This window comes from Pelodiscus sinensis, chromosome 3, assembly GCF_052426305.1.
Source record: "Pelodiscus sinensis isolate ZL-2025 chromosome 3, ASM5242630v1, whole genome shotgun sequence".
Taxonomy (NCBI): domain Eukaryota; kingdom Metazoa; phylum Chordata; order Testudines; family Trionychidae; genus Pelodiscus; species Pelodiscus sinensis.
The window spans coordinates 163,237,964-163,262,116 of record NC_143054.1 but is presented as its reverse complement, the minus strand read 5'-3'; the positions used below and the strand labels follow the sequence as shown (position 1 = coordinate 163,262,116).

The 24,153-nt window shown below is 43.0% G+C and overlaps 1 protein-coding gene across 4 annotated transcripts in view; it reads left to right on the top strand.

Annotated features, from left to right (window-relative positions):
- Positions 1-24,153, top strand: part of PLB1 (phospholipase B1) — a 128,951-nt gene that overhangs the window by 20,263 nt on the left and 84,535 nt on the right. For all 4 annotated transcript variants that reach the window (XM_075925371.2, XM_075925369.2, XM_075925370.2 and 1 more), the window contains 5 exons: positions 1,183-1,265; positions 2,305-2,371; positions 3,063-3,167; positions 8,103-8,198; positions 23,305-23,373. In XM_075925371.2, coding sequence (XP_075781486.2) covers positions 1,183-1,265; positions 2,305-2,371; positions 3,063-3,167; positions 8,103-8,198; positions 23,305-23,373 — 420 coding nt within the window. The remainder of the gene's footprint in view (positions 1-1,182; positions 1,266-2,304; positions 2,372-3,062; positions 3,168-8,102; positions 8,199-23,304; positions 23,374-24,153) is intronic.

Here is a 24,153-nt window from a genome sequence, read left to right as displayed (position 1 = left end):
ATGTTAAGTGGTGCATTTACCCCTCTGCACAGGAGTAAATTTCACTCTTGTTGAGCCAGGCAATATATGAAAATTTCCCATGTTTATTCACTGCTGTATGATACAGGGTTCTTGGGGGCTAGTCGAACAATCAGACTAGCTAACACATGAGATGTTAATTGTCTAGCAATGACCTATGCAGATGAAAGTTGGGCAGCAACCATTTAAAAAAATTCTGCTGATTTTTTTCCCCTTTCCATTTTTAATCTTAAAACCTCAATACAAGTCATTCCCTGCTTGGCTGATCTATGCTCCAGGAAAACAGTTATTTCAATGGAAATATGCTGCACCCAGACCTTACTCCTTTATTAATGCAACTACCACTTGTGAGTACATATCAATGGTAAAATAGAACCCTTCTGTGTTTACTGTTAATCCTAGCTAAGATATTTGTATGGTACCCATCAAGAATTTTGGTTTTCCTCTTAAGTCTAATACATGTGCAAAAACTATTGCAGTTTGAATGCATTGGGACAAACCCTGAAGCCTTTAATAATTTTTTACTCAAATCTCACTCCAAAGCTCAGCTATTACTAGCTTCAGAGAGTTTCACCTAAGTCCCATTGGCTCATTCTTATCAGAATCTCTCTCCTTTCCTTCTTATGTTTCGATTCATGTCACTCACACACCTAGAAATGTGGCATCTTTATGCACATAAAGGTAGTAGCATCTTGATTTGGGAGAGAGGAGATATGAGAGATTAGTACTCCAATGTAATACCGAACATTACACCTCTAGGTCTTCCTTACTTTGTCATATAAATGGTAGGTCACCTGTTTAGTAGCAGGATATAAATGACAGCTAGCATAATGTCAGTGATATATGTAAAATGAGTTTGATTGGCTGCAGTTAAGGAATTCACATTGCAAAAAGTCTTCACAAACTAACATTACCCTGGCTGGCAATCACAGGAGGAGAGCAAAGGACGGAATCAGCCATGATTTGAGATCACCAATTCTTAGAGAGGTTCCTTTCTGGTCAAGGGTGACACATATTGATGACATGGTTTGGTGGAAGCTGTACAATTTCTGTGGATAAGTAGAAATCTTCACAGGCAATGAGACAGTACAGGACTATTTAAAAACTGAATACAAGCTGTAATGGCAAATACTGTGACTTTATTTTTTATCTTTGTCACTGTAGGTCCCTAAAGCCTTTGTAAACCTGGTGGATTCCACTGAGCTCAGATTCTTCTCTCTTTCAAGCAGTAATCAGAATAAAATCAGGTAAAGAGCTGTTCTTTAACTATGTAAGGACCGTGATCTCCCATTAGCGTTCCTGAATGTGTACTATATTCTTCTCCCCCATCCTCCCAGGAGACATGGCTACATGTTGACTGTATGTACTAGGGCCTTGTAAGCAGTGTGTTTTCATTTTTTCAGATGTTTTTAATTCTTAACAGAATGAAATCCAGCAAAATTTTTCATTAATGGCAAATAAATGCTAGATTCCAGAAATCATGAATCTCTACAAGAATCTAAGATGCTATTTAAAAAAAGGAGTCTTTGGATTAAGTTTTTTTATAAACAGCCATAACTACTTCTGTAGCCATCTTAATGCATATCACAAACATGCATAGGAGACATTCCACCCATCAGCGAAATGCTCCGTGCCAAAGGAGCACTGGCAGTTACATAACAGCTTAGCAATGCTACACTGAAGTTTAGGCCAAGAGCAAAGCTATTTAGGTCAAGAAGAGAAAGATCCTTTCTCTAATAAAAGTTGCAAGGGGAGACTAAGAAGGCAAAATCTAATGACCAGCATTTGAATTTGGCCAGTACGCCAGGGTCTACCCCTCTACTCTTGGCCACTCCATAGCACATGCTAACTTTTGCAGCTTGCAAGAGAGGTCAATTTTCTGATGAGACTGGAAATGGAAGTGATTGAAAGCTAATGCTAAGTTATCTGTAATTGCTAACTCAAGTATGAGAGTGATGCCCATCTGACAGACCCTGAACTAAACCAAACCTTGTGTAATTGTCAGCTGAATAGGTTCAGAGGCCAACAAACTGTCCAAAACATTGGACATGGACACCAAGACAATTCTGTGATCAAAGTGGAAGAGCAAGGCATTGTTTCTGGTCTTTGTCAACATGCAGCCTTCTGCCCTGCTGCCTACTGGTCCTTCAAACATGTTGTGACACATGACTGTCAATGGTTTATTAGAGTTCCAGCCGCCACCTAATCACCTAAGCACAAATTGTTACCTGAATGTAATCTGAAAGTACTGGGTTTTGTTTTTTCACTCTGTGATAATGTATCCAGGATGCCATGTAACTGTGCTGATGAAGATTCCAAACTTGATGATGTCATACTGAGGTGGTCCTATCAGGTATTGCTTTCTCCACAGTTCTTGTCCTTTGGGTCTAGAGTGATGAAGGTATACTCATGTGCAAGGTTAGGGAGATGAGGGGTTATCTGTCTAATACTAATTACCTCATAATCATAGCTCTGCTGACATCTATTCCAGCATCAGTAGCATTGGAGAGTAATATAATATTAGTATAATTAAGCAATCTCAGCACCTCTTATAGATGCTAATGATTTTATAGGGCATAGTCACATAGGATTTGCCATAACTAATTAGATCACTGGCCCTTCTAGTCCAGGATTTTATCTCTGAGACTGACAAACGTCAGATGATTTAGAGGAAGCTAGAAATATAATACAAGTGGCCTAATGTGCTGCTCTCCTATCCCTCTGTTTCCTTCCACAACCTGCAGGGCACCAGTTTATATCCTAAGCATGAGATCTGATTACTTTGCTTAGTTGCTACTCTTTCTGAGAAAATGTCATTAATCCAATACAATTCTCTCAGAGCTCATGGGCAGATTTCTAATTGTTGCATAAGATGCTTTAATTAAATTACTACTTTTGTCTTTGGCTATATAATTTGATTATTTTGGTATATTAGGGATGGAGAAGACCTTAAATATATTTAAGCCACTGATAAATTGTACTGTGGGTCTCTCCAGGCACATGCTAGTGCTGATCCTGTTAAATGGTTGTTATCTATCATTTAGAATGACTTGAAAAAACTGCTGAAATCTGGGCGGTATGATTGGAGAGATGACTTCACCATTGTTCTGCAGCCTTTCTTCCAAGAAATAAGTCTGCCTCATAGAACGGTGAGTGAATATCAACCATTCCCTCCTCTCTGGGTCACCTTTGGTAAGAATGGGAATATTCAACTAGACTTTTCCTAAGTCACTTGTGTAAAACGGGGGAAGTGATCACAAAATTCCCCAAGAGGCCTGATTTTCAGAAGTGATAAACCACCCTCCAAATGTCCCATAGGACACTTGCCCACCATGAGTTATTGTCTGCATTACTGCTCCACGGTCACAGAGTAGGGAGGAAACCAGGCCAAGCCAGTGCATATCTGTGGTAACTCAGTAGGAGCCAGACAGTAACTTGGTAAGCCTGATCCAAGATCTACAATCAAGTAAACAAAGAGACAGGTTCAGTGGTGGACTCTTGAATTTACTTAGTGGGTTAAACTAGTATTCCATCAATACTTTGACTTTGTATGGCAGTTTTCAGCTCTCTAGAGGGGCTGACCATCCATGTAGGGTAGTGGGCTAGCAATACTTTTTTGTCCAAGAATATGTGAGCTGCTGTAGCAAAGGGAGCTCAGGAGACCAGCCAGTTTGCAGGGGTGGGATTTCTCCCCTGGATTTGTGCAGATGTTTTGAGTTGGCACTGACATTGTTTCCTGTCTGAAAATGGGGCATCAGTAGCAAATGTAATAGGTCAGTTTAATTTGTCACAGCTCTCCTGGCACAATTAGGTCTTGTCTATACTTAGCTGCACCAATGATCTAATTCAGTCACGTAGCATATCTGAAGTCTTGCACATTGGTTGGTGGGGACTGTTCTCCCATTGACTCCAGCTACTCTTCTCATCTTGGTGGAGTTCCAGCATTGATGGGAGTACTCTCGGAGATCAGTGTATCATGTCTACAGCAGACATGATAAATCAATGACCAGTGGATTGATTTCTGCAGCATCGATTTACGGCATAATGTAGAAGAGGACTTAACAGTCATGGCATCTTGCCAAAAGTCTGGGAAAGCTAACTGTTGTTGTATGGATATTGATCTCAAAGGCTCAAAGAGTTAAAGGTGTGTTCAGCCTCTCTCACTGTCAACTTTAAGCACTGATAGGTTCCCAGTTGTTTTGAAACAGAACTTTGGTTTTACTCAGTTACTTGGCAAACACCCAAAATCATCCATTCAGGTTGAAAGTTTATTGATTAAACACAAGAAAGAATAAGAAATTAAAACTGGCATTTATACCAAGGAACTGGCATTTTCAATGGAACGGTGGTAGTGTGTTTATGCAAAGCAGCTTAGTCAGACCATCTCAAAAGCTTTCTCCTTTTTGGAGTAAAACGATCAAGAATCTCTTATGCTCAAAGCAACCTTTCTTTAACGAAAAGGAGAAAGTTAATTTTAGTTTCAGTCCTGATGCGAAAGGCATTCACTCATCTCAACAGACGGAATAGAAAAGATGGGTTACTCGTGGCTGCTGTTGGGTTTTTGGTTTTTAGAACCTTACCCACTGGCTAGTTATGAGTGAATGCTTTGGCTGGCAAGGCAACAACAATATCTTCTGCTTGTACCTTGGTTAGTTACACTTTGGTCAGGGACATCATTTGGTTGGATCCTTTCTCCTTAGACAAGGCAGGCTTAGATGGATATTATATGATTTGACTTCGGGATGCAATGAAAAGCCAAGATAATGAAGAAAGATAGAAAGAAAGAAACAATAGGGCAGAAAATAACCCACCAATGGAAGGAATGTAGTACAGGATCATACATGCCTTCAGGGTGCTGGAAATTAGGTACCCCTCCAGCTGAGATGAGGACTGGATATAATGATAATGGATGGCATTTAGCACTCACAGGTGAAAACAAAGTTTCTTAAACAAGAGGTAGCCCAGCTGGATTTCCCCTCAGGAAGAAAGTCTTTTATATGAGTCAAAATGAGTCGCAGTGTTGGCAGGTCAGAGGGGTATGCATCTACACTGCACCCGAAGGTCAAAATAAGAGATACAATTTGAGCTATGCAAATTGTATATTTTATTTCAATATAATTTTGAAATAGCTTGTTTCAAAATTTGGGGCTGTCTACACAGGGCCAAATTTCAAAATAAATCGTTATTCCGAAACATCCTTTAACCCTCGTGGAACAAGGGTTACAGGAACGTTGGAATAGTGAGCCCGTTATTTCTAAATCTATTTTGAAATAACAGGCAGGTTCAAAGGATGAGGAATAGCTATTTTGGGATACCTCTGCTGTCCCAAAATAGCTTTGCAGTCTAGATGTATCCAGGATGAGCTGGGAAGCAAGATTTGACAGGAGAGGAGACGGAGACTGAATTCCACTGATACTGTTTCTTTCAAAGACTCTTTTAAGAAACACAAAAAAGGGAAACGTAGGTGGCATAGTTCATCCTCTCATTATTATTTTGTCCACTAATTAGGCCTAAAATCTGTTGCATCAATTTTGATTTATTAAATTCTGATTCCACAGCATCATTTTTTACCAAGCATGATTTCAGAAGTCCTGGGATTATATCAATGTGGGCTTTTGGGTTTAGACTAATCCAGCTTCTCTGACTGGTTCTCTTGCTCTTGTTAACAACATTTAGTGTCGTAAACAGCTTGACCTATTTTTCACAGCTGTTGTAACTTCTGATGAACTTCCAAATACTTTTTACATTTGAGTTCACAATGCATGTTTGCTTTGCAACCCCAATATTCACAACAGTGTACTAACACATACAGACTGAGGGCTGGTGTACAGTTCAAGCAGCCACTAATAATATAACCAAACTGCTGCACCCCCAGGCCAGAGAGCAGTATTCAGCTGGAATAAACAGCAGGGCTAATACAGATGTACAAAGGACTGAAGGATCTGCTCTCCAAGATGTTCCTCAATAGTTTCTGTATGAAGATGGTATAGGAAGAGATTTTCATATTCTGGCATTCCAGGTGAGGTGTGTCTATCAGGCCACCAGTGAGTTTTACTCCCAAGTATGTGACCACTGATTGAAATGGCTGCGGTTGTCCTTAGACACTGAAGGAGATGAGTTGATTGGCAAGACAATTGTTGAGATGGAAAGTAATTGCCACAGTCTCGGTTTCACTGAGATTTTTGGAAGAAAATGGATGAAGTATCTGTATCTTGGTGCAGATTCCCCGCAGTTCTGTGCAAATTGTATCCAATGTTGGCAATACAGCTATCACCAGCATACATGCTCTTCTCTACTTGTGTATCAGGAGGTCTGTATATTGAACAAAAGGGGAGCCAAAACTGATACCCATGGAAGATCATTGTAAGATGCTTGGGGAGACTATTTTTTCCACCTGAGTTGCAGGTTGAATCTTTAGTTGCTACTGATTTTTTGGATGAACCAGAGCAGAGACCTTCAAGGAATTGTGTTGACCAGCTTGGCAAGCGGGTGGATTTGCCACAGAGTGTCCTAGCTGCTTTCAGATCAATATGGCCTCCGCCAATGTCCTTTCCTGACTCAAATGCGCATTTCATGTCTTGAAGCAAAGAACCTGAAACTGAGTGCATCCTCCCTTCCAGATCCCAGCCTGAATGCAAGGCAGCTAGGGATAGATGACCTTTCATTAATCTACATCAGAATTAGTCTCTCCATCACTTTGTAGGTATCACTCAGCAGAAACACTGAGCAGTAGCTCTTTGGGCCTAGCTTGGGAACAGCTATGAGCTTTGTTCTGCACCAAACTTTTGGGAGGCTGCAGTCCAGGGTCCAGTGATCAGAAACTGAAGCAGCTTCACCTTCCAGTCTCATCATCCCCAATCCCCCAGCCTCCCTGCTCCTCCTCCCAGCCCTGTCAGCTCCAATCCTCCAGCTCCAAGCCCTGTGAACTGCCTCCTAGCCCCATTGGCTCTAATCCCCCATTCTCCCCTGCTCTGCCTCCCAGACCTATTGGACCCAATCCCCCAACTCCCACCCCTTTCTCTGCCTCCCAGTCCTGTCACACCCAACTCCCTGGCCGCCTGCCCCCTGCTCTTTTGCCCAGACTTGAATCTCCATTCAATCTCTTAATAATTTGCCAGGCTTTTGACCACACAATGCATGAAATTCAGTCTAGAAATTTTCTCAGTTGCTATTGCCTGGTTTCATCTAGAAGGTGGAAAAGGTCTCTACTTTTACAACCTTGTGTTCACTCTTGGGGGGATTTAAATCCCTGATATCATCTGACTGCATCAGATGACCATCTAGTGATCACTTGTTGATAGAATCCCTGAAGGTTCACTGAAGATGGATTCCGTTGCAGCAGCTAGAACAGTATCACAGAAAGGTTGGCAACAGGGAGACTGAATCCCCGTCATTGTAGGTTTTTGCAGTCTAGTTTTTAAATCTTTAGCCATTTTCAGCATTTTGACACACATGATTTTAAACATTTTCAGCTATCATCTGTTTTTAAATGTAAGATTCTATTGCACTTGGTTTCTTCATTTGCTTTGCTATACAGCAGCACTGCTTAGACCTTTACAGGGTGGTGATGCACAGGATGTTATGCATGAGCTATTACAATCTTCCCAATGCTGTGGCTTTTACTTGAAAAAAATGTGTGTGTCAAAGGGTCATGATCAAGTTCTTTAGTCCAGTGCTTTAAAATACCCTTAAACATCAGCTTGAGAACTAGCTCTTTATTCCTAACCAGGCTCTGTTAATCCTTTTGTCGTATTCTTCCTCAGCCCACACAGGTGACTCACACTACCACTACTGTTTTGCTGTTACTCTGGTCTTCCTGCTCCCTCATAGAGTGTATTGACCTTTCAGAGCCCTCTTTCAGTACCAAGTAAACTAGTCACTTCTCAAAGCAGTGTCCTCTTTGGTCTGTGCTCAGAGGCTGCAGTGGAAGTCAGTTTCTTAAGCCTGTTTACTTAGATTGTTTTATAAATGGGTCTTTCCCGTGATGAATGTCATGTTTTCCTTCAAGCATTTGTTGTCACCTTATGCATAAATGAGATAGCACTGTACCACCATCTCACATTCTCAAATATTTTATCTTCCAGGGCAGGCAGGTGGATGGCAATTCCATACCAAATACACCAGAGGAAATCATGGAAGAAGAGAACTCTGCCTTGGGCGTGGGTCTCTGGAACAACATGGTAAGAGGACCTGAAGATGTTAGTGCTGAATAAGCTTCACATAAGTGCCTTGAGTAGGGAGTGTACTGCAAGGAATGAGGGAAGCTGATGAAAGCTCCCTCATAACTGTGGCCTTCAGGAAGCTAAGTAGTCTGCCAAAGTTCCCTTTAATCTTTTCCATCCATGTGCAGATTTTTCTCCATCCATGTGTGGAATTAATTTTTATGAGGCAAAAATCTAGCTGTGGGTGCTCTGCTAATCATTTGGGTGGCATTTGGATGTCTCCTGAGTGGTCACCCAAGCACACAGCTTACAGGGAACATTGGCGTCTACTCTATATGTAAAGGTGTAGTACACAGTCCAGAATGACATCTCCTTCCAGTTAGAAAGCTATGTACACTTCAGGAAGCATTTTAAAAAGTCCCTAAGATGCCCTCCTTTCAACAACAGTCTCCTACATATGGGGCAGGCACAAAGACACATAAGAGAAAAGAAAATTAAAGAAAAATCCCTTCTGTTTGTGAACCTGGCTTCTCTCACTAGGTCACAGCTCAGCTACACAGAACCAGATTTGGGCGACCGCATCAGGTTTTGACCTGGTCCTGAACTGAGGTTAGAACAATTATAGCACTACAGTGCTGAGAATAACGGGGTCCTAATCTATGACTGAGGCTTCTAGCTACTATAGAAATATGAATAATAATATACCCTTTTATAAAGCATTGCCAAAATGTTCCTATTTTGAGGAGGGATGGGTGGTCTAGAGCAGGGGTTTTCAAACGATGGTCACAGTGTGTTAAGGGCAAGCTGTTAGCTGGCTGTGAAACACTTAGTTTACCTGTACCTCCACAGACCTCCATGATTGCAGCTCTCATTGGCTGCAGATTACTGTTCCCAGCCAATGGGAGTGGTGGGAAGCGGTGTCCTGGTCCACACTCCGTCTTGCCGTGCCCAGGGTGGCCCTACCATGAGGCGAACTGAGGCAGCCGCCTCAGGTGCCAGAATGTGGGGGGACGCCACTAGGACCCAGAGTGTAGAAAATTGTGTCTGCTGCTGGTGCATATGTAGGTAGCAGAGCAGTACCATGAGAGGAGTAGAACAGGAAGAAAGCAGAATTGAGACCTTTCAAAGTTTTGGCCCAAGCGAGGGGGCATTGGGATGTCATTTGAGCTCCCTGCCTCAGGTGTTAAAATGTTGTGGGCCGGCCCTGGCCGTGCCCATTGGCCGGGAATAGAGATCTGCAGCCAATGAGACTTGTGATCGACTTCCCTTAGTCCTCATTATGTGAAGTACAAGGGTTGATGGAGGCACCATCAGCATTCGATTTAGTGGGTTCTTACATGACTTACTAAATCAAACCCTTGAAGTCACTGAAGCACTGATCTCCATGTAAGTATAAACAAGGCCTAAGAGTCCCATTTAAATATTATAGATGAAGGCAAGCAACTGAACATAGACAAAATGTCCAAGTGCTTATATACAAATGCTAGAAACTTGGCGGAATGAGGATCATCAATGGGACATGGCACTACCAGGGTGCAATATAGATAGGAATGACAGAGTAGGTCATGCTGGTAGGGAGTGGCACTATATGTTTAGGAAAGTATAAGTAAAAATTTAAATAAATCATACTATACCACTGAATCTCTATGGATAGAAATTTCAGTATGGGAACAGTAAATATAGAAGTAGGAATATATGCAGACCACCTGCCTAGCATGGTGATTGTAAAGTGCTCAGGAAAATTAGGAAGGGAACAAAGACAGAAAATGCAATAATAAAGGCAAATTTCAATTATTCTCTTATTGAAGGGGTATATATGACCTAAGGAAGGGAAGCAGAGAGAACATTTCTAAACACCATAAACAAATACTTCTTGAGCATCATTGTCCCCAACAAAGGGAAAGACAATACCTTAAAAGAGGCTCAAACTAAATATATACTGCAAATAAAAAAGAATTAAATAAAACTATGGCTACTTCAAGACTACATCCCGTTTTTGGTAAAGGGATATAAATTAGGCATGTCGATATTGCAAATGAAGCCAGGATTTGAATTTCCCGTGCTTTATTTGCATAATAGCGGCCGCCGCTTTTTTTTCAAAACGGGGCTTTTTAGGAAAAAACCCGGCAGTTTAGATGGGGCATTTTTGACAGAAATGCCCCATTTCAAAAGATCCTGTACTCCTGAGATCTCCTGAGATATTGGTTGAACTATTATAAAGAACAGAATGATCAGATACATAGATGAACATGATATGTTGGGGAACAGTCAGAAAGGCATTTGTAATAGGAAATTATTCCTAATCTGTCTATTAGAATTATTTGAGGGAATCATCAAGCATATAGACAAGGGTGGTTCAGTATATACAGTGTACTTGGACTTTCAGAAATAAGAAAGCAAAATAAGAAGTCATGGAATAAGATGGAAGGTCCTCTCGTGGATTAGCAACTATTTTAAAAAATGAAACAAAGGGTAGGAATATATAGTCAGTTTTCACAATGGAAAGAGGTAATAACAGGGTCCCCTGAAGTTCTTTACTGAGAACTTGTGCCATTCAAAATACTCATAAAATGATCTGAAAAAGGGGATGAATAGTGATGTGGCAAAATTTACAGATAGTTAAATCCAAAAACCGATTGCAAAGAATTACAAAGGCATCTCACTAAATTGGATGACCAAGCAACAAAAGACAGAATTTAATGTTGATAGATGTGAAGTAATGCATTTTCAAAAAATAATCCCAACTATTCACACAAAATGATGGGGTCTAAATGAGCTGTTCCCATTGAACGAAAACGTCATAAGGGATAGTTTTCTGAAAACACTTGGTTACAGTGCAGCAGCTGTCATCAAAGCTAACAGAAATTTAGGAACCATTAAGGGATAGATTATAAATAAAAAAAATAATAATGTCATAATATTATGACTGGTACATCCACACCTTGAATACTGTGTACAGTTCCGGTCATCTCATCTCAAAACCAATACATTAGAGTTGGCAGAGGTGCACAGAACGACAACAAAAATGATTAGAAGTAAGGATCAACTTCCATATGAGGAGAGATTAAAAAGACTGGGACTGTTCTGCTTAGACACAAGACATTTAAGGGATGATATGAGAGAGGTCTAAAGAATCATGAATGGTGTTGAAAAAGTGACTTGGGCAGTGCTATTTACTTTTTCACATAACAAAAAGCAAGGGGTCCATGGAGGATAGGTCCACCAGGAGCTTAGACAAGAGGGTCAGGGACACGACCTCATGCTTTGGGATTCTCTAAACCAGAAGCTGGGAGTGAACAACCCATCAGTGGAAATTGCTCTGGTCTGTTCATTCTCTCTAAAGCATCTGGCATTAGCCATTATGACAGAAAGGTTATAGGGCTAGATGGACCATTGGTCTGACCCACTATGGCTCATTTTAAGCAGTTCCCACTTTAGGGTAGGTGATGCTATTAGAAAAATAAACCAAAATCTGGTGAGCAGTTCATTACACTCAATTTAAGAATAAATCCAGGCAGATCTAGCTTTAATTTCTGTCACTTAGTGGCAGCCAGAGGGTTAAAAAGTAATCTTAATCAAGATTGTAACTTTGGAACAAAAGTTACCCATGAACTCTCATAACATCAAAGTTCATATTTCAATATCTTTTATGGTCAGGCAGATGCTATGATAAGATATATGTCGTGCTCCTGTGTCATGGTGTCTGGCTCAGTTCCACTTGCCAGACTAATATGAAGAGGAATAGAAGCCAGGGACTCTGGAAGACCAAATTAAGCGCTGTCACAAGGTATTCCTGTGAGATCAGGCAAGTTACTTAACTTACCTGTGCTTCAGGTTCTCCACCTATAATCTGGGGCAGGTGGCATTTGCCTATCTTGCACAGATTAAATAATATGCAAGATGTTTCAGAGACTGAATACTCTTCAAAAACCAAAACCATTTTTGACCGAGTGTAAGTGCAAAACTATCAATAGTTCATGCAAATATGAAAGAGTTACTTCTAGGGCAAAAATCTGCCTTTCCATGTGCTAAGCACAATTTTTTTCCAGTGAAATTTCTATGAAAGTGATTTTACGCCCCCCATGCCGGGTGCAAATAATGAGTTTATTTGAGGGTTAATTTTGCCACCAAAACTTGCACTTTGCAAACAGAAGATGGAAACGTTGCATCTGGGGTCAGCTTGGCCAATGTTTTAAGAATCCTGGGTTTCATCTGCAAATGGCATCAGGTAGGGAAGCCGTAGGAAAATGTTTTAAGCTATTTGAACATTTTGTCAACTAGAACCCATGTTTGTGCTCCTTATCCCCATCCCACATCTTCACTGAACTATGCAGCTAGCATTCCAGCTGCTAAACTTGGAGAGTGGATCAGAACTTGGTCATTCCTGGGTTCACATGCTCATTTCCTCTAACCTATTAACCCTCCCTTCACTCCAGACTTTCCAAATCCTAGCTCTTCAGATTCTGTACATGCTGTCTTCCTTCTCACATGTACTGTACAAAGAAATGTGACATAGAATCATAGAGTCATAGAGCTGGAAGAGACCTCACAAGGTCATCAAGTCCAGCTCCCTGCCCAAATCAGGACCATCCCAACTAAATCATCCCAGCCAGGGCTTTGTCAAGCCGAGACTTAAAAACCTCTAGGGATGGAGATTCCACCACCTCCCTAGGCAACCCATTCCAGTGCTTCACCACCCTCCTAGTGAAATAGTTTTTCCTAATATCCAACCTAGACCTCTCCCACTGTAACTTGAGACCATTGCTCCTTGTTCTGCCATCTGTCACCACTGTGAACAGTCTTTCTCCATCCTCTTTGGAACCTCAGGAAGTTGAAGGCTGCTCTCAAATCCCCCCTAACTCTTCTCTTCTGCAGACTAAACAAACCCAAATCCCCCAGGGTATGTCTACACTACAAAGTTAGTTCGAACTAACGGACGTTAGTTCGAACTAACTTTAATAGGTGCTACACTAGCGCTCCGCTAGTTCGAATTTGAATCGAACTAGCGGAGCGCTTAGTTCGAACTAGGTAAACCTCATTTTACGAGGACTAACGCCTAGTTCGAACTAGCTAGTTCGAACTAAGGGCTGTGTAGCCCTTTAGTTCGAACTAGTGGGAGGCTAGCCCTCCCCAGGTTTCCCTGGTGGCCACTCTGGCCAACACCAGGGAAACTCTATGCCCCCCTCCCGGCCCCGGACCCCTTAAAGGGGCACGGGCTGGCTACGGTGCCCGTGCCAGGTACAAGCCTGCCAGCACCCAGCTAGCAGACCCTGCACCTGGCACGGCACAGAGCCACCCACCCGATGCCCCCCAGCCCTCCCCCTCTTGCCGGGACCAGGCTGGCGGCTCCCGGGAGTTTGCCCTGGACCGCAAGAGGCGGGCACCTTCCTGGGCTAGTGCGGACATCGTGGACCTCGTCCACGATATCCGCACTAGGCACAGGAAAGTGGCCATCTAGGGCAGGAGAGCTGCCAGCCTGGCCACCCAGGAGCAGGTGTGCATGAAAATCAAGGGGGTCCACTGAGACCCCCGACACTGAGCCCTGAGCTTACAATGGCCGTACTGGGTCAGACCAAAGGTCCATCTAGCCCAGTAGCCTGTCTGCCGACAGCGGCCAACCCTAGGGACCTTGGAGGGGATGGACCGAAGACAATGACCAAGCCATTTGTCTCGTGCCATCCCTCTCCAGCCTTCCACAAACTTTGGGCAGGGACACCACTCCTACCCTCTGGCTAATAGGACTCCATGGACCCAACCTCCATGACTTGATCTCACTTCCCTTTAAACTCTGTTCTAGTTGTAGCCTTCACAGCCTCCTGCAGCAAGGAGTTCCACAGGTTAACTATTTGCTTTGTGAAGAAGAACAACTTTCTCTTACTAGTTTGTAGCCTGCTACCCATTCCTTTCCTTTGGTGTCCTCTAGTCCTTCTTTATGGGAACTCAGGAAGAACTTTTCTGAATGCACCCTCTCCACCCAACCCCTTCTTTTAGAGACCTCTATCCTGTCCCCCTCCGTCTCCTCTTTTCTAAGTTGAACAGTCCCAGTCTCTGTAGCCTCTCTTCATCTGGGACCTGTTCCCAACCCCTGATCATGTTAGTTGCCCTCCCCTCTCCCAGCCTTTCTCTTCCCCTCTCCCACCTCCTTTTCCCAGTCTCCCCCAGTTTTTTTTCAATAAAGACAGAGTCAATGTTGGAAGAAACGTTATCTTTATTTTGTACATCAATAAGAAGGGGGGCTAAGGAAGGGTAAGTGGAAGGAGGTGAGGGAGGAATGGGGTACGAGCCCCCGATGGGGAGGACTGGGCTGGCTCTGCGGGCTTCTGGGGGTGGAAGCTCTCCTGCAGCCCCCCAATTACTCCCTCTCCCCAGATGGCAGCCTGCGGCAAGTGCAGCCGGGCTGATGGCCGAGTGGTGTGATGTGCCCAGTGTGGGCACTCAGGGCACTCCAAGCCAGAACTTCTTTGCAAGCGGGGCACCCCTTAGAACTGTGTGTCCGGGGTGGGGGTCGGGACCCTTTAAGCGCAGCCCTCGGCTAGCCTGAGACAGCATCTCCATGCTCTAAGTCCTCCTTTTATGCCCTGCCGGCACTGCTTCCGGCCATCCTTAAGCCCTGTTCAGAGTCCACTCAATGTGGACTTGCTAGTTCGAACTAGCAAAACGCTAGTTCGAACTAGTTTTTAGTTCTAGATGCGTTAGTTCGAACTAGCTTAGTTCGAATTAACTAATTCGAACTAAGTTAGTTCGAACTAGCGCTGTAGTGTAGACGTACCCTCAGTCTCTCCTCCTAGATCATGCGCTTCAGCCCCCTAATCATTTTGGTCACCCTCCACTGGACCCTCTCCAATGCATCCACATCCTTTCTATAGTAGGGAAGGGGGGGAGGGCAGAACTGGACACAGTACTCCAGATGTGGCCTCACCAGAGCCGAATAAAGGGGAATAATCACTTCTCTGGATCTGCTGGCAGTGCTCCTTCTAATGTACCCTAATATGCCATTCACCTTCTTGGCTACAAGGACATACTGTTGACTCATATCCAGGTTCTCATCCACTGTCATCCCTAGGTCCTTTTCTGCAGAACTGCTACTTAGCCAGTCAGTCCCCAGCCTGTAACAATGCTTGGGATTCTTCCGTCCCAAGTGCAGGACTCTACACTTGTCCTTGTTGAACCTCATCAGATTTCTTTTGGCCCAATCCTCTAATCTGTCCAGATCACTCTGGACCCTATCCCTGCCCTCCAGCGTATCTACCTCTCCCCCTAGCTTAGTGTTATCTGTGAACTTGCTGAAGGTGCAATCCATCCCCTCATCCAGGTCATTAATAAAGATGTTGAACAAAACCAGTCCAAGAACAGATCATTGGGGCGCTCCACTAGAAACCGACCGCCAACCTGACATCGAGCTGTTGATCACTACCCATTGGGCCCGACAGTTTAGCCAGCTTTCTATCCATCTAACAGTCCATGTATCCAATCCATATTCCCTTAACTTGCTGGCAAGAATATTGTGGGAGACCGTATCAAAAGCTTTGCTAAAGTCAAGGTATATCATATCCACCGACTTTCCCATATCCACAGAGCCAGTTACCTCACCATAGAAGCTAATCAGATTGGTCAGGCATGACTTGCCCTTTGTGAATCCATGTTGACTATTCCTGATCACTTTCCCCTCGTCCAAGTGCTTCAAAATGGATTCCTTGAGGATCCCCTCCATGATTTTTCCGGGAACTGAGGTAAGGCTGACTGGTCTGTAGTTCCCTGGATTGTCCTTCTTCCCTTTCTTAAAGATGGGCACTACATTTGCCTTTCTCCAATCATCCGGGATCTCTCCCGATCTTCACTAATTTTCAAAGATAATGGCCAAAGGCTCCGCAATGACATTTGCCAACTCCCTCAGATGCATTAAATCCGGGCCCATGCATTTGTGTATGTTTAGCTTTTCTAAATAGTTCCTAACTTGTTCTTTCCCCACCAAGGGCTATCCACCTCCATCCCATACTGCATTGCCTAGTGCATTTGTCTGGGAGCTGACCTTGTCCGTAAAGACAGAGGCAAAGAAAGCTTTGAGTACTTCAGCTTTTCCCACATCTGTAACTAAGTTACCGCCCTCATCCAGTAAGGGCCCCACACCCTCTCTGATCACCCTCTTATTGCTAACATGCTTGTAGAAACCTTTCTTGTTATCCTTCACATCCCTTGCTAGCTGCAATTCCAGTTGCGCTTTCGCCTTCCTGATAACTCCCCCACATTCTTGAGCAATATATTTATACTCCTCCCTAGTCATCTGTCCAAGTTTCCACGTCTTGTAAGCTTCCTTTTTGTGTTTAAGATCACCAAGGATGTCCCCGGTAAGCCAATCTGGTCACCTACCATATTTGATTTTCTTGTTGTGCATAGGGATGGTTTCTTCCTGTGTCTTTAATAAGGCTTCTTTAAAATACTACCAGGTCTGCTGGACTCCTTTCCCCTTCATGTTAGCATCCCGGGGAATCCTGCCCATCAGTTCTCTGAGGGAGTAAAAATCTGCTTTTCTGAAGTCCAAGGTGTGCATTTTGCTACTCTCCTTTCTTCCTTTGGTCAGGATCCTGAAATCTACCATCTCATGATCACTGCTTCCCATGTTATCACCCACCTCTACTTCCCCTACTAGTTCCTCCCTGTTTGTGAGCAGCAGGTCAAGCTGCACGTAGCCTCTGGTCGGTTCCTTCAGCATTTGTACCAAGAGGTTATCCCCAACATTCTCCAAAAACTTCCTGGATTGTCTGTGTACTGCTGTATTGGCTTCCCAACAGATATCAGGTTGATTACAGTCCCCCATGAGAAGCAGGGCCTGTGATCTGGAAGCATCACCCACAACATTATCATCCCCATCTTGAAACAGCTCTACTGCCACTGTGTTCATTGCAGGGTCCAGTACAAAATTGCACTCCAGAGGTGAAATCCTGGCTCCATATGTTTAAAGCCCTCCAGGGGTTTGTACAACATTCTATCTTGTGCATGACTCTCTCAAGCTCACTCTAAAATCCCTGCTCTCACCTAGCTCCAAACTATCTTGCCTCCCTTTGCACAATAGTCTGGTACCTGCTGGTAGAAGAGCCTTCTCCTCTACAAATCTTGCCATTGGAAGAGCTTCTCTGTATCACTAGTCTTCTCTGATTCTCCATATAAAGTCACATGTCTTCTGAATATATATCCTCTTACCATTCCCCTCTTCTATACTTCACTGTTGTCCCTTTAATTCTGGAAACATTTTGTGGAATTCGTGCATGGAATATGTTAAGCAAAGTGAAGGTGTACTGTCAAAGATGGGCTTTTTCAAGATTTACTCTGGGTGCCTGATGTGTTTGGAGATGCTGTTTGAGTCAAGACATGCTATTTCACTTAAGACATGAAAATACTTAATTAAGTTTTGCTTTTGTTTGGATGCTTCCCTATCTGTACATCTCTATGCTTCTCTTCTTTGACCCTGACATCTCTTAGGAAAGCTGGACGTTCTCAGAAAGGCATCTCTCTGGGTACACTTCCTTATTTGAAATCCCTTTGATGGTTGCCTACAATTGCATAAGACAAGATGATGTGATTTAATCTTTGGAGTTTAAAATGCATGGGAGATTTCTTTATGTGATGGGCACCTCTGATAAAGGAAAGCTCTTACTCTCATCAGAACAGCATCAGGTGCTAGCTGCTCATTGTAAAAACACAAACACTCTGAAGTGAGAGCTGATACAAGACATAAATCATAACCAGTGTGGCAATAAATACTCAGACGAGCAGAAAGGAGCCCGTTTTGTGTCCAAAATGCTCTACTCCTTCCACTTGGTATGTGAATTGTACGTGCTCAGTTGTGGGTTGTCCGTTTGCTTTTATAGCTTGCAACTTTTTTCTGTCTGAATGACAACCTACCCAATGACCAGCAGAAATCCTTAAAGACTCCAGTAGAGGTTGAACCTCTCTAGTCCGGCACCCTCAGGACCTGACCGATGCCAAACCAGAGAATTTACCAAACCACGGGAGGCCAATATTGTCTTAGCAGCATTACTGATACTTACACTGCTTACTTGGCTCTTAGAAGACATTTAGGGGTAAATTAGAGCTAAATAATAGCAGAGAACACTGAAAGCCAAGGCTGGTAGCTGTAAACAAACTTTATGGGACTGTAGGAAACTTGACCATACCCATGATAAGTGGACATCTGGCTAACTAAAATCATCTATCCATTTGAACGGAGATGAGCAGGCAGGCACTGACAGCTAGATTTAGAGCTAGCTGGAAACTTTACCAAATGTTTAATTACTACTTAGGAGCAAAGTTGCCACAAACTATGTAGTTAAGAAAGTGGTTTGTTAAAATTCAGCAAGCATTTGGGAAAGGCAGTGAGTATGTTGTTCATATATTTAGTCCACCATCACATCATCATGCTGATATTTACAATGGGCAGTTTTGATTAATTTGGGTAAATGCTTTGCAGCATTTCTCTGGAAATAGATCTAGGTGCTGAGTGCCTTTCATTTGTATTAAAGAATTTAGACAAAACATTTTTGCTTTTTTATTCAGATATCATTCACATCACAAAATAGACCATAAAAAGTCCAGCCCTACAAGACAGGGAGAAACAAAAATCCTGTAAGACAAAAACCTTAACAAGGTAGCAACCACAGGGGGAATCGATTTGTACTATGCATCATTCTCTATCTACTCATTAAACATTTTATATTAGTTCTGAAAACATTGGAATTTTGAAACTGCATCAGACCAGTGATCCATTTAATCAAAAAAAGTGGCGAGGAGTCCTGTGGCACCTTATAGACTAACCGGAGTGTTGGAGCATAAGCTTTTGTGGGCAACGACCCACTTTGTCAGATGCATGTAGTGGAAATTTCCAGAGGCAGGTATAAATATGCAGGCCAGAATCAGGCTAGAGACGACAGGTGGATCCAATCAGGGCAGATGAAGCCCACTTCTAGTAGCTGATCTGGAGGTGTAGTTAACTAGCCATTCACAGTCTTTGTTTAATCCTGAGCTGATTGAAGATGAACTGTAACTCAGTAGTTTCTCTTTGAAGTCTGGTTCTGAAGTTTTTTTGCTGCAAGATGGCTACCTTTAGATCTGCAATTGTGTGTCCAGGAAGATTGAAGTGTTCCCCTACAGGTTTTTGTATGTTGCCATTCCTAATATCTGATTAGTGTCCATTTATTCTTTTACGTAGGGACTGTCCAGTTTGGCCGATGTATATAGCAGAGGGGCATTGCTGGCACATGATGGTGTATATTATATTGGTAGATGTGCAGGAGAATGAACCAGTGACGGTATGGCTGATCTGGTTAGGTCCTGTGATCACATATTGCTGGTGTAGATATGTGGGCAGAGTTGGCACCGAGGTTTGTTGCATGGATTGGTTCCTGAGTTAGAGTTATTATGGTGCAGTGTATAGTTGCTGGTGAGAATATGCTTCAGGTTGGTGGGTTGTCTGTGGGTGAGGACTGGCCTGCCTCCCAAGGCCTGTGAAAGTGAGGGATCATTGTCCAAGATGGGTTTTGCATCACTAAAGATGAATTGGAGAGGTTTTAGCTGGGGACTGTAGGTGATGGCCAATGGTGTTCTGCTGGTTTCTTTCCTGGGCTTGTCCCGTAGCAGGAGGCTTCTGGGTACATGTCTGGCTCTGTCAGTCTGTCTCCTCACTTTCTCGTGAGGGTATCATAGTTTCAAGAATGGTTGGTGAAGATCTTGTAGGTGTTGGTCTCTGTCTGAGGGGTTGGAGCACTAAGAAACTGCACCATCTGCTCAGGACACTCCTCACACAAGCACAGGAACAAATCAACACACCCTTAGAGCCCCGATCAGTGTTATTCTATCTATTACCCAAGATCCACAAACCTGGAAATCCCGGACGCCCCATCATCTCGGGCATTGGCACTCTCAGTGAAAGACTGTCTGGACAAGAAGCAATGGGCTTAAACTGCAGCAAGGGAGGTTTAGGTTGGAATGACTAAAACTACACACCCTATGCAAGTTTTTAACAATGACGTTATCTCTAGCCTGATTCTGGCCTGCATATTTACACCTGCCTCTGGAAATTTCTGCTACATGCATCTGACGAAGTGGGTCTTTGCCCATGAAAGCTTATGCTCCAACACTTCGGTTAGTCTATAAGGTGCCACAGGACTCCTCGCCACTTTTGCAGATTCAGACTAACACTGCTACCCCTCTGATACTTGACACCATATAATCCAGTAATCTGTATTTGACAGTGGCCAACAGAAAATTCAGAGGAAAGTGAAAAATTTTCCAGTAGACCAAAAAGATTGCCCATGGCATAAATATCTTCCTATCATTTATCAGTCAGCAATTAGCTTGTGTCCTAAAGTGTGATGGTTTTATTTTTTCTAATATTTTAAAAATCTTGTTTAATGTAAATGTGGTTCTTCTCATTATCCATACAAATGTCTAAATCTACTAACCTCTTGGCCACAGGACTCTGGCCAGGTTGTATTTTTCTTTTTATCAGTTGAATTAAACTGCCAGTCATTCTTGCTTATGAGAGTTCAAGGTGGGAGCACCCAAGTTACTTTCTGTCCACCATCCTTTATTTTGTATATTTCAGTCATGTTCCTTCTTATTTCTCTCCTCTTTAAACTACACAGTGCTAACCTTACCAAATGCTTCTCCAACAGACGTTTCTATGCATTTGTACTGCCTGTCTCTGAACCCTTTGTTTCCTTTTAGATGGAATGACTAAAACTACACCCTCTATGCAAGAATTTAACAATGACATTTTATATAATAGCATTGTAATATTTTCAATGATTTCTATCCCTCAGAGAAGACAGAGAAGGGACACAATAATCGTTTTCAAATACAGAAAAGATTGTTACATGAATGAGGGAGGCAAATTGTTCCTCTTAATCTCAGAGGATAGATTAAAAAACCCCATCAGAATGTAATTGCAACAAGGGAGATTTAGGTTGGACATTAGAAAAAAATTCCTGTCAGGGTGGAATAAATTGCCTAGGGAGATAGTAGAATCTCCATCATTGGAGACTTTTAAGAATAGGTTAGACCCAGGGGTGGCCTGTGGCTATAGGCGGACTCGGCCGCCGCCTAGGGTGCCACCGCCCGGGATGCCCGATGATGACATCATGGGAGCACCCAGGGCGTCCGCCAATGATGTCAGTCCATTGACGGCCCTGCAGGCGGGGACACCGATCGCGCGCTCCTCCTGGGGCACCAGCTCCCACAGCCAGCCTCAGGCAGCTCCCGGTTAGACCAACATCTGTCAGGAATGGACTAGATGCCAGATAATACTTATTCCTGCCATGAATACAGAGAACTGGACTAGATGATCTCTCAAGGTCCCTTCCAGTCCTATAATTCTATCCCATTCCTTATGCACCCTTGCTTTTCTGACTATTGTTGCACATTGAACAAAGACATAGGTGCCCAAGTTTCTTTAGTAAGTGTTTACAGTTTATTTAGAACCCAGCAAGGAGTAAGAGAAGCCTAATTAGTCTTTCCAATATTCATCTTGCATTTATCAATATTCTGTTTCCTCAGCTGCCACAATGATGCATTAATCGTTGTTCCATCTTGTGGGAGAAGCAGCCAGGGGTGATGATAAACAGTCTGTATTCAGACTGTAGTTACATATACTGTGTTTATAACAAGCTGTGACTGCATATATAAAAAATGGGAGTAAAAATCAGAGCCAACAAAAACACAAGCCTCGCTCACTTGAGATAGAAGAATATATCCATTAGCTATGATAAAAGCCAGCTTGTAATTCTGTGAGCTCTGTTCTCCAGAAGGAAGGTGCACGTGTGTTAAAGTATTGTATTACACTTCTATGACTCTATCACAAAAGAGGATCAAAGCATGAGAGAGATTAAAATAACACACATGCCACAGTGAAAGAATCGGGGTGGTGCCATTGCTCCATCTGAGTTAAGATAATATTTGGTTTTGTGCATAAAGTACAGAGAGTAAAGAGAGAGTTTTTTACATGAAAAACATAGTTATTTGCCCATTTTTAGCACATAATCTCCCAACATAGCTTGAATTTTTTGAAGTATTTAAAAAAAATCAGTAAAGTGATCTGAGTTCTAATCAATTAAAAATTGGCGCTCTTAAAAGGTTCACATTTTGAGTCTTGTGATTTTCTGGATTTACAAAGGGGGTGCCAGCCCTTCTCTGCCCCCTGCTATATCACTACCCTGACACAGTCTCCCAAAAGAAAACTGTCATGGGGGAAAAGGGATAGTGAACTTATACCCCCAAGCACAGTTTACAGAAGCTATTCAGGCTCTGGTGCTGGTGGAATCAATAAACTTGGCTCTCCAGGGATGAAAAGGGAATAGAAAAGGCAGTAGCCAATCGGGGTGTACTAGATGAGATTAAAAAGGCCTGCCTGTGTCTTCTGAGGTTGACATTTAATTGGAGCTGAGACAAGAGAAGAGCTCCTGGGTTCCAATCCAAACCCCCCCTGACTCAGGCCTGCATCAAGGCCGAACAATAGAACTTGAGCTGCAGTTAAAACAGGCAATAAATAGGTGGTGGAGGTTGGCGTTTGAAAAGTCTAGGGCCCTTTTGAGTTTAATTTCAATTAACTGATCTATGACCAGGAAAAGGTGCATGGCATAAGAGGCCTTGTTCCTGGAGAACTTTGACAGGCCCTTAGAAAATTATTCACTGTAAAAAGCCCCCTTCCTAAATAGGAGTGAATGTGATTTTTCTAGAATTGTGCACGATAGACAGGGGAGGGGAGGGGAGGGAATGCTGGGGGAGGTGTGTCTGTTAATGGTAGTGGGGAGTTCATGGAAGTGAGCTGGCAGTCTGGCATCCCTACTGGGGCAGAGTTAAGGTGGTGATATTAGCTTTAAAGGGGAGATACAGCTTCTCCAGGTGGAGGAGTAAAAGGTGGGTCATGTGAGATGCCTTGCTTTTGTAGTTGTCATTTCCTTGTTTTTGTGGTTTTATGTTATGTGTATAGCCACCTTAAGTCATGCACAACTCAGTGTTTTTGTGTGCTGGTATATGTTAGAGATGGACCTGAATTAAAACTCCAGATCCTAACACACCTGATCTATGACTGATCCCCCCAAGGATAAGATATTTGTGCTCTGTCCTCTTCTAGCTGGAACCAGTTGGGAAGAAGAAGCATTATTATTACATGGAGATGCTTCAGGCTCGGTGCCCATCTCAGGTAGGAATGCTTTCTTTTCAATGTAGGATTTTAATTGCATCTAGTGAAGACCCACTAAATCAAATGCTGAGGGCACTCCCACTGATGTCAGAACTCCTGCTCCTTGCAAGGAGTAAGGGAATCTGATCGGAGCATTTGTTCTGTTGCCCTCCTGCTGTGAAGATGGTGCTAAAGCTCGGCCTAAGGTACATTGATTCCAGCTACCTTTTTAATGTTGCTCTAATTGTAACCAACCTTCCCCTATAGTGTGGACTTGGCATAAGCTTTTTTATCTGTATTGTCTTCTGAAATGCCAAACCACTGAAAAGGTTTGACTGATAACTGGACTTCTTGGCAGCATGTAGTTAAACCACCTTGCCACATTGGATCTTTCAGAGTGGTTCACGTGCTGGAAATGAATAAAGTGAATTATTCTTCAAAGGGAGAAAACTGCCTGTATTAGGATCAATTTTAGCAGTAAAACTGAGGCCCACACAGAGTGAAGAACTTGGATCAGTCGTGACTTGAATCAATTTCTTATTTAATCTGAAAGTGGCAACTCTACTATTTGATCCCAACAACTGACAGTAGCAATGATGATTGTGTTAGCCTCTCCTCTGGCCTTAGTGCAGGATCATACTATGTCATTCACTCTGTATCTGACTCTCCATCTCATGCAGTCACAACTTCTTTGTGAATTTTCTGAATTCATTCCATGGGAATGTAAGAAGTAGCAGGAAGAGGAGGGTCTGGATGGCTCTGGGATGTGGGGATTGGCTACCAAGCCTTTTGCATGTAGGC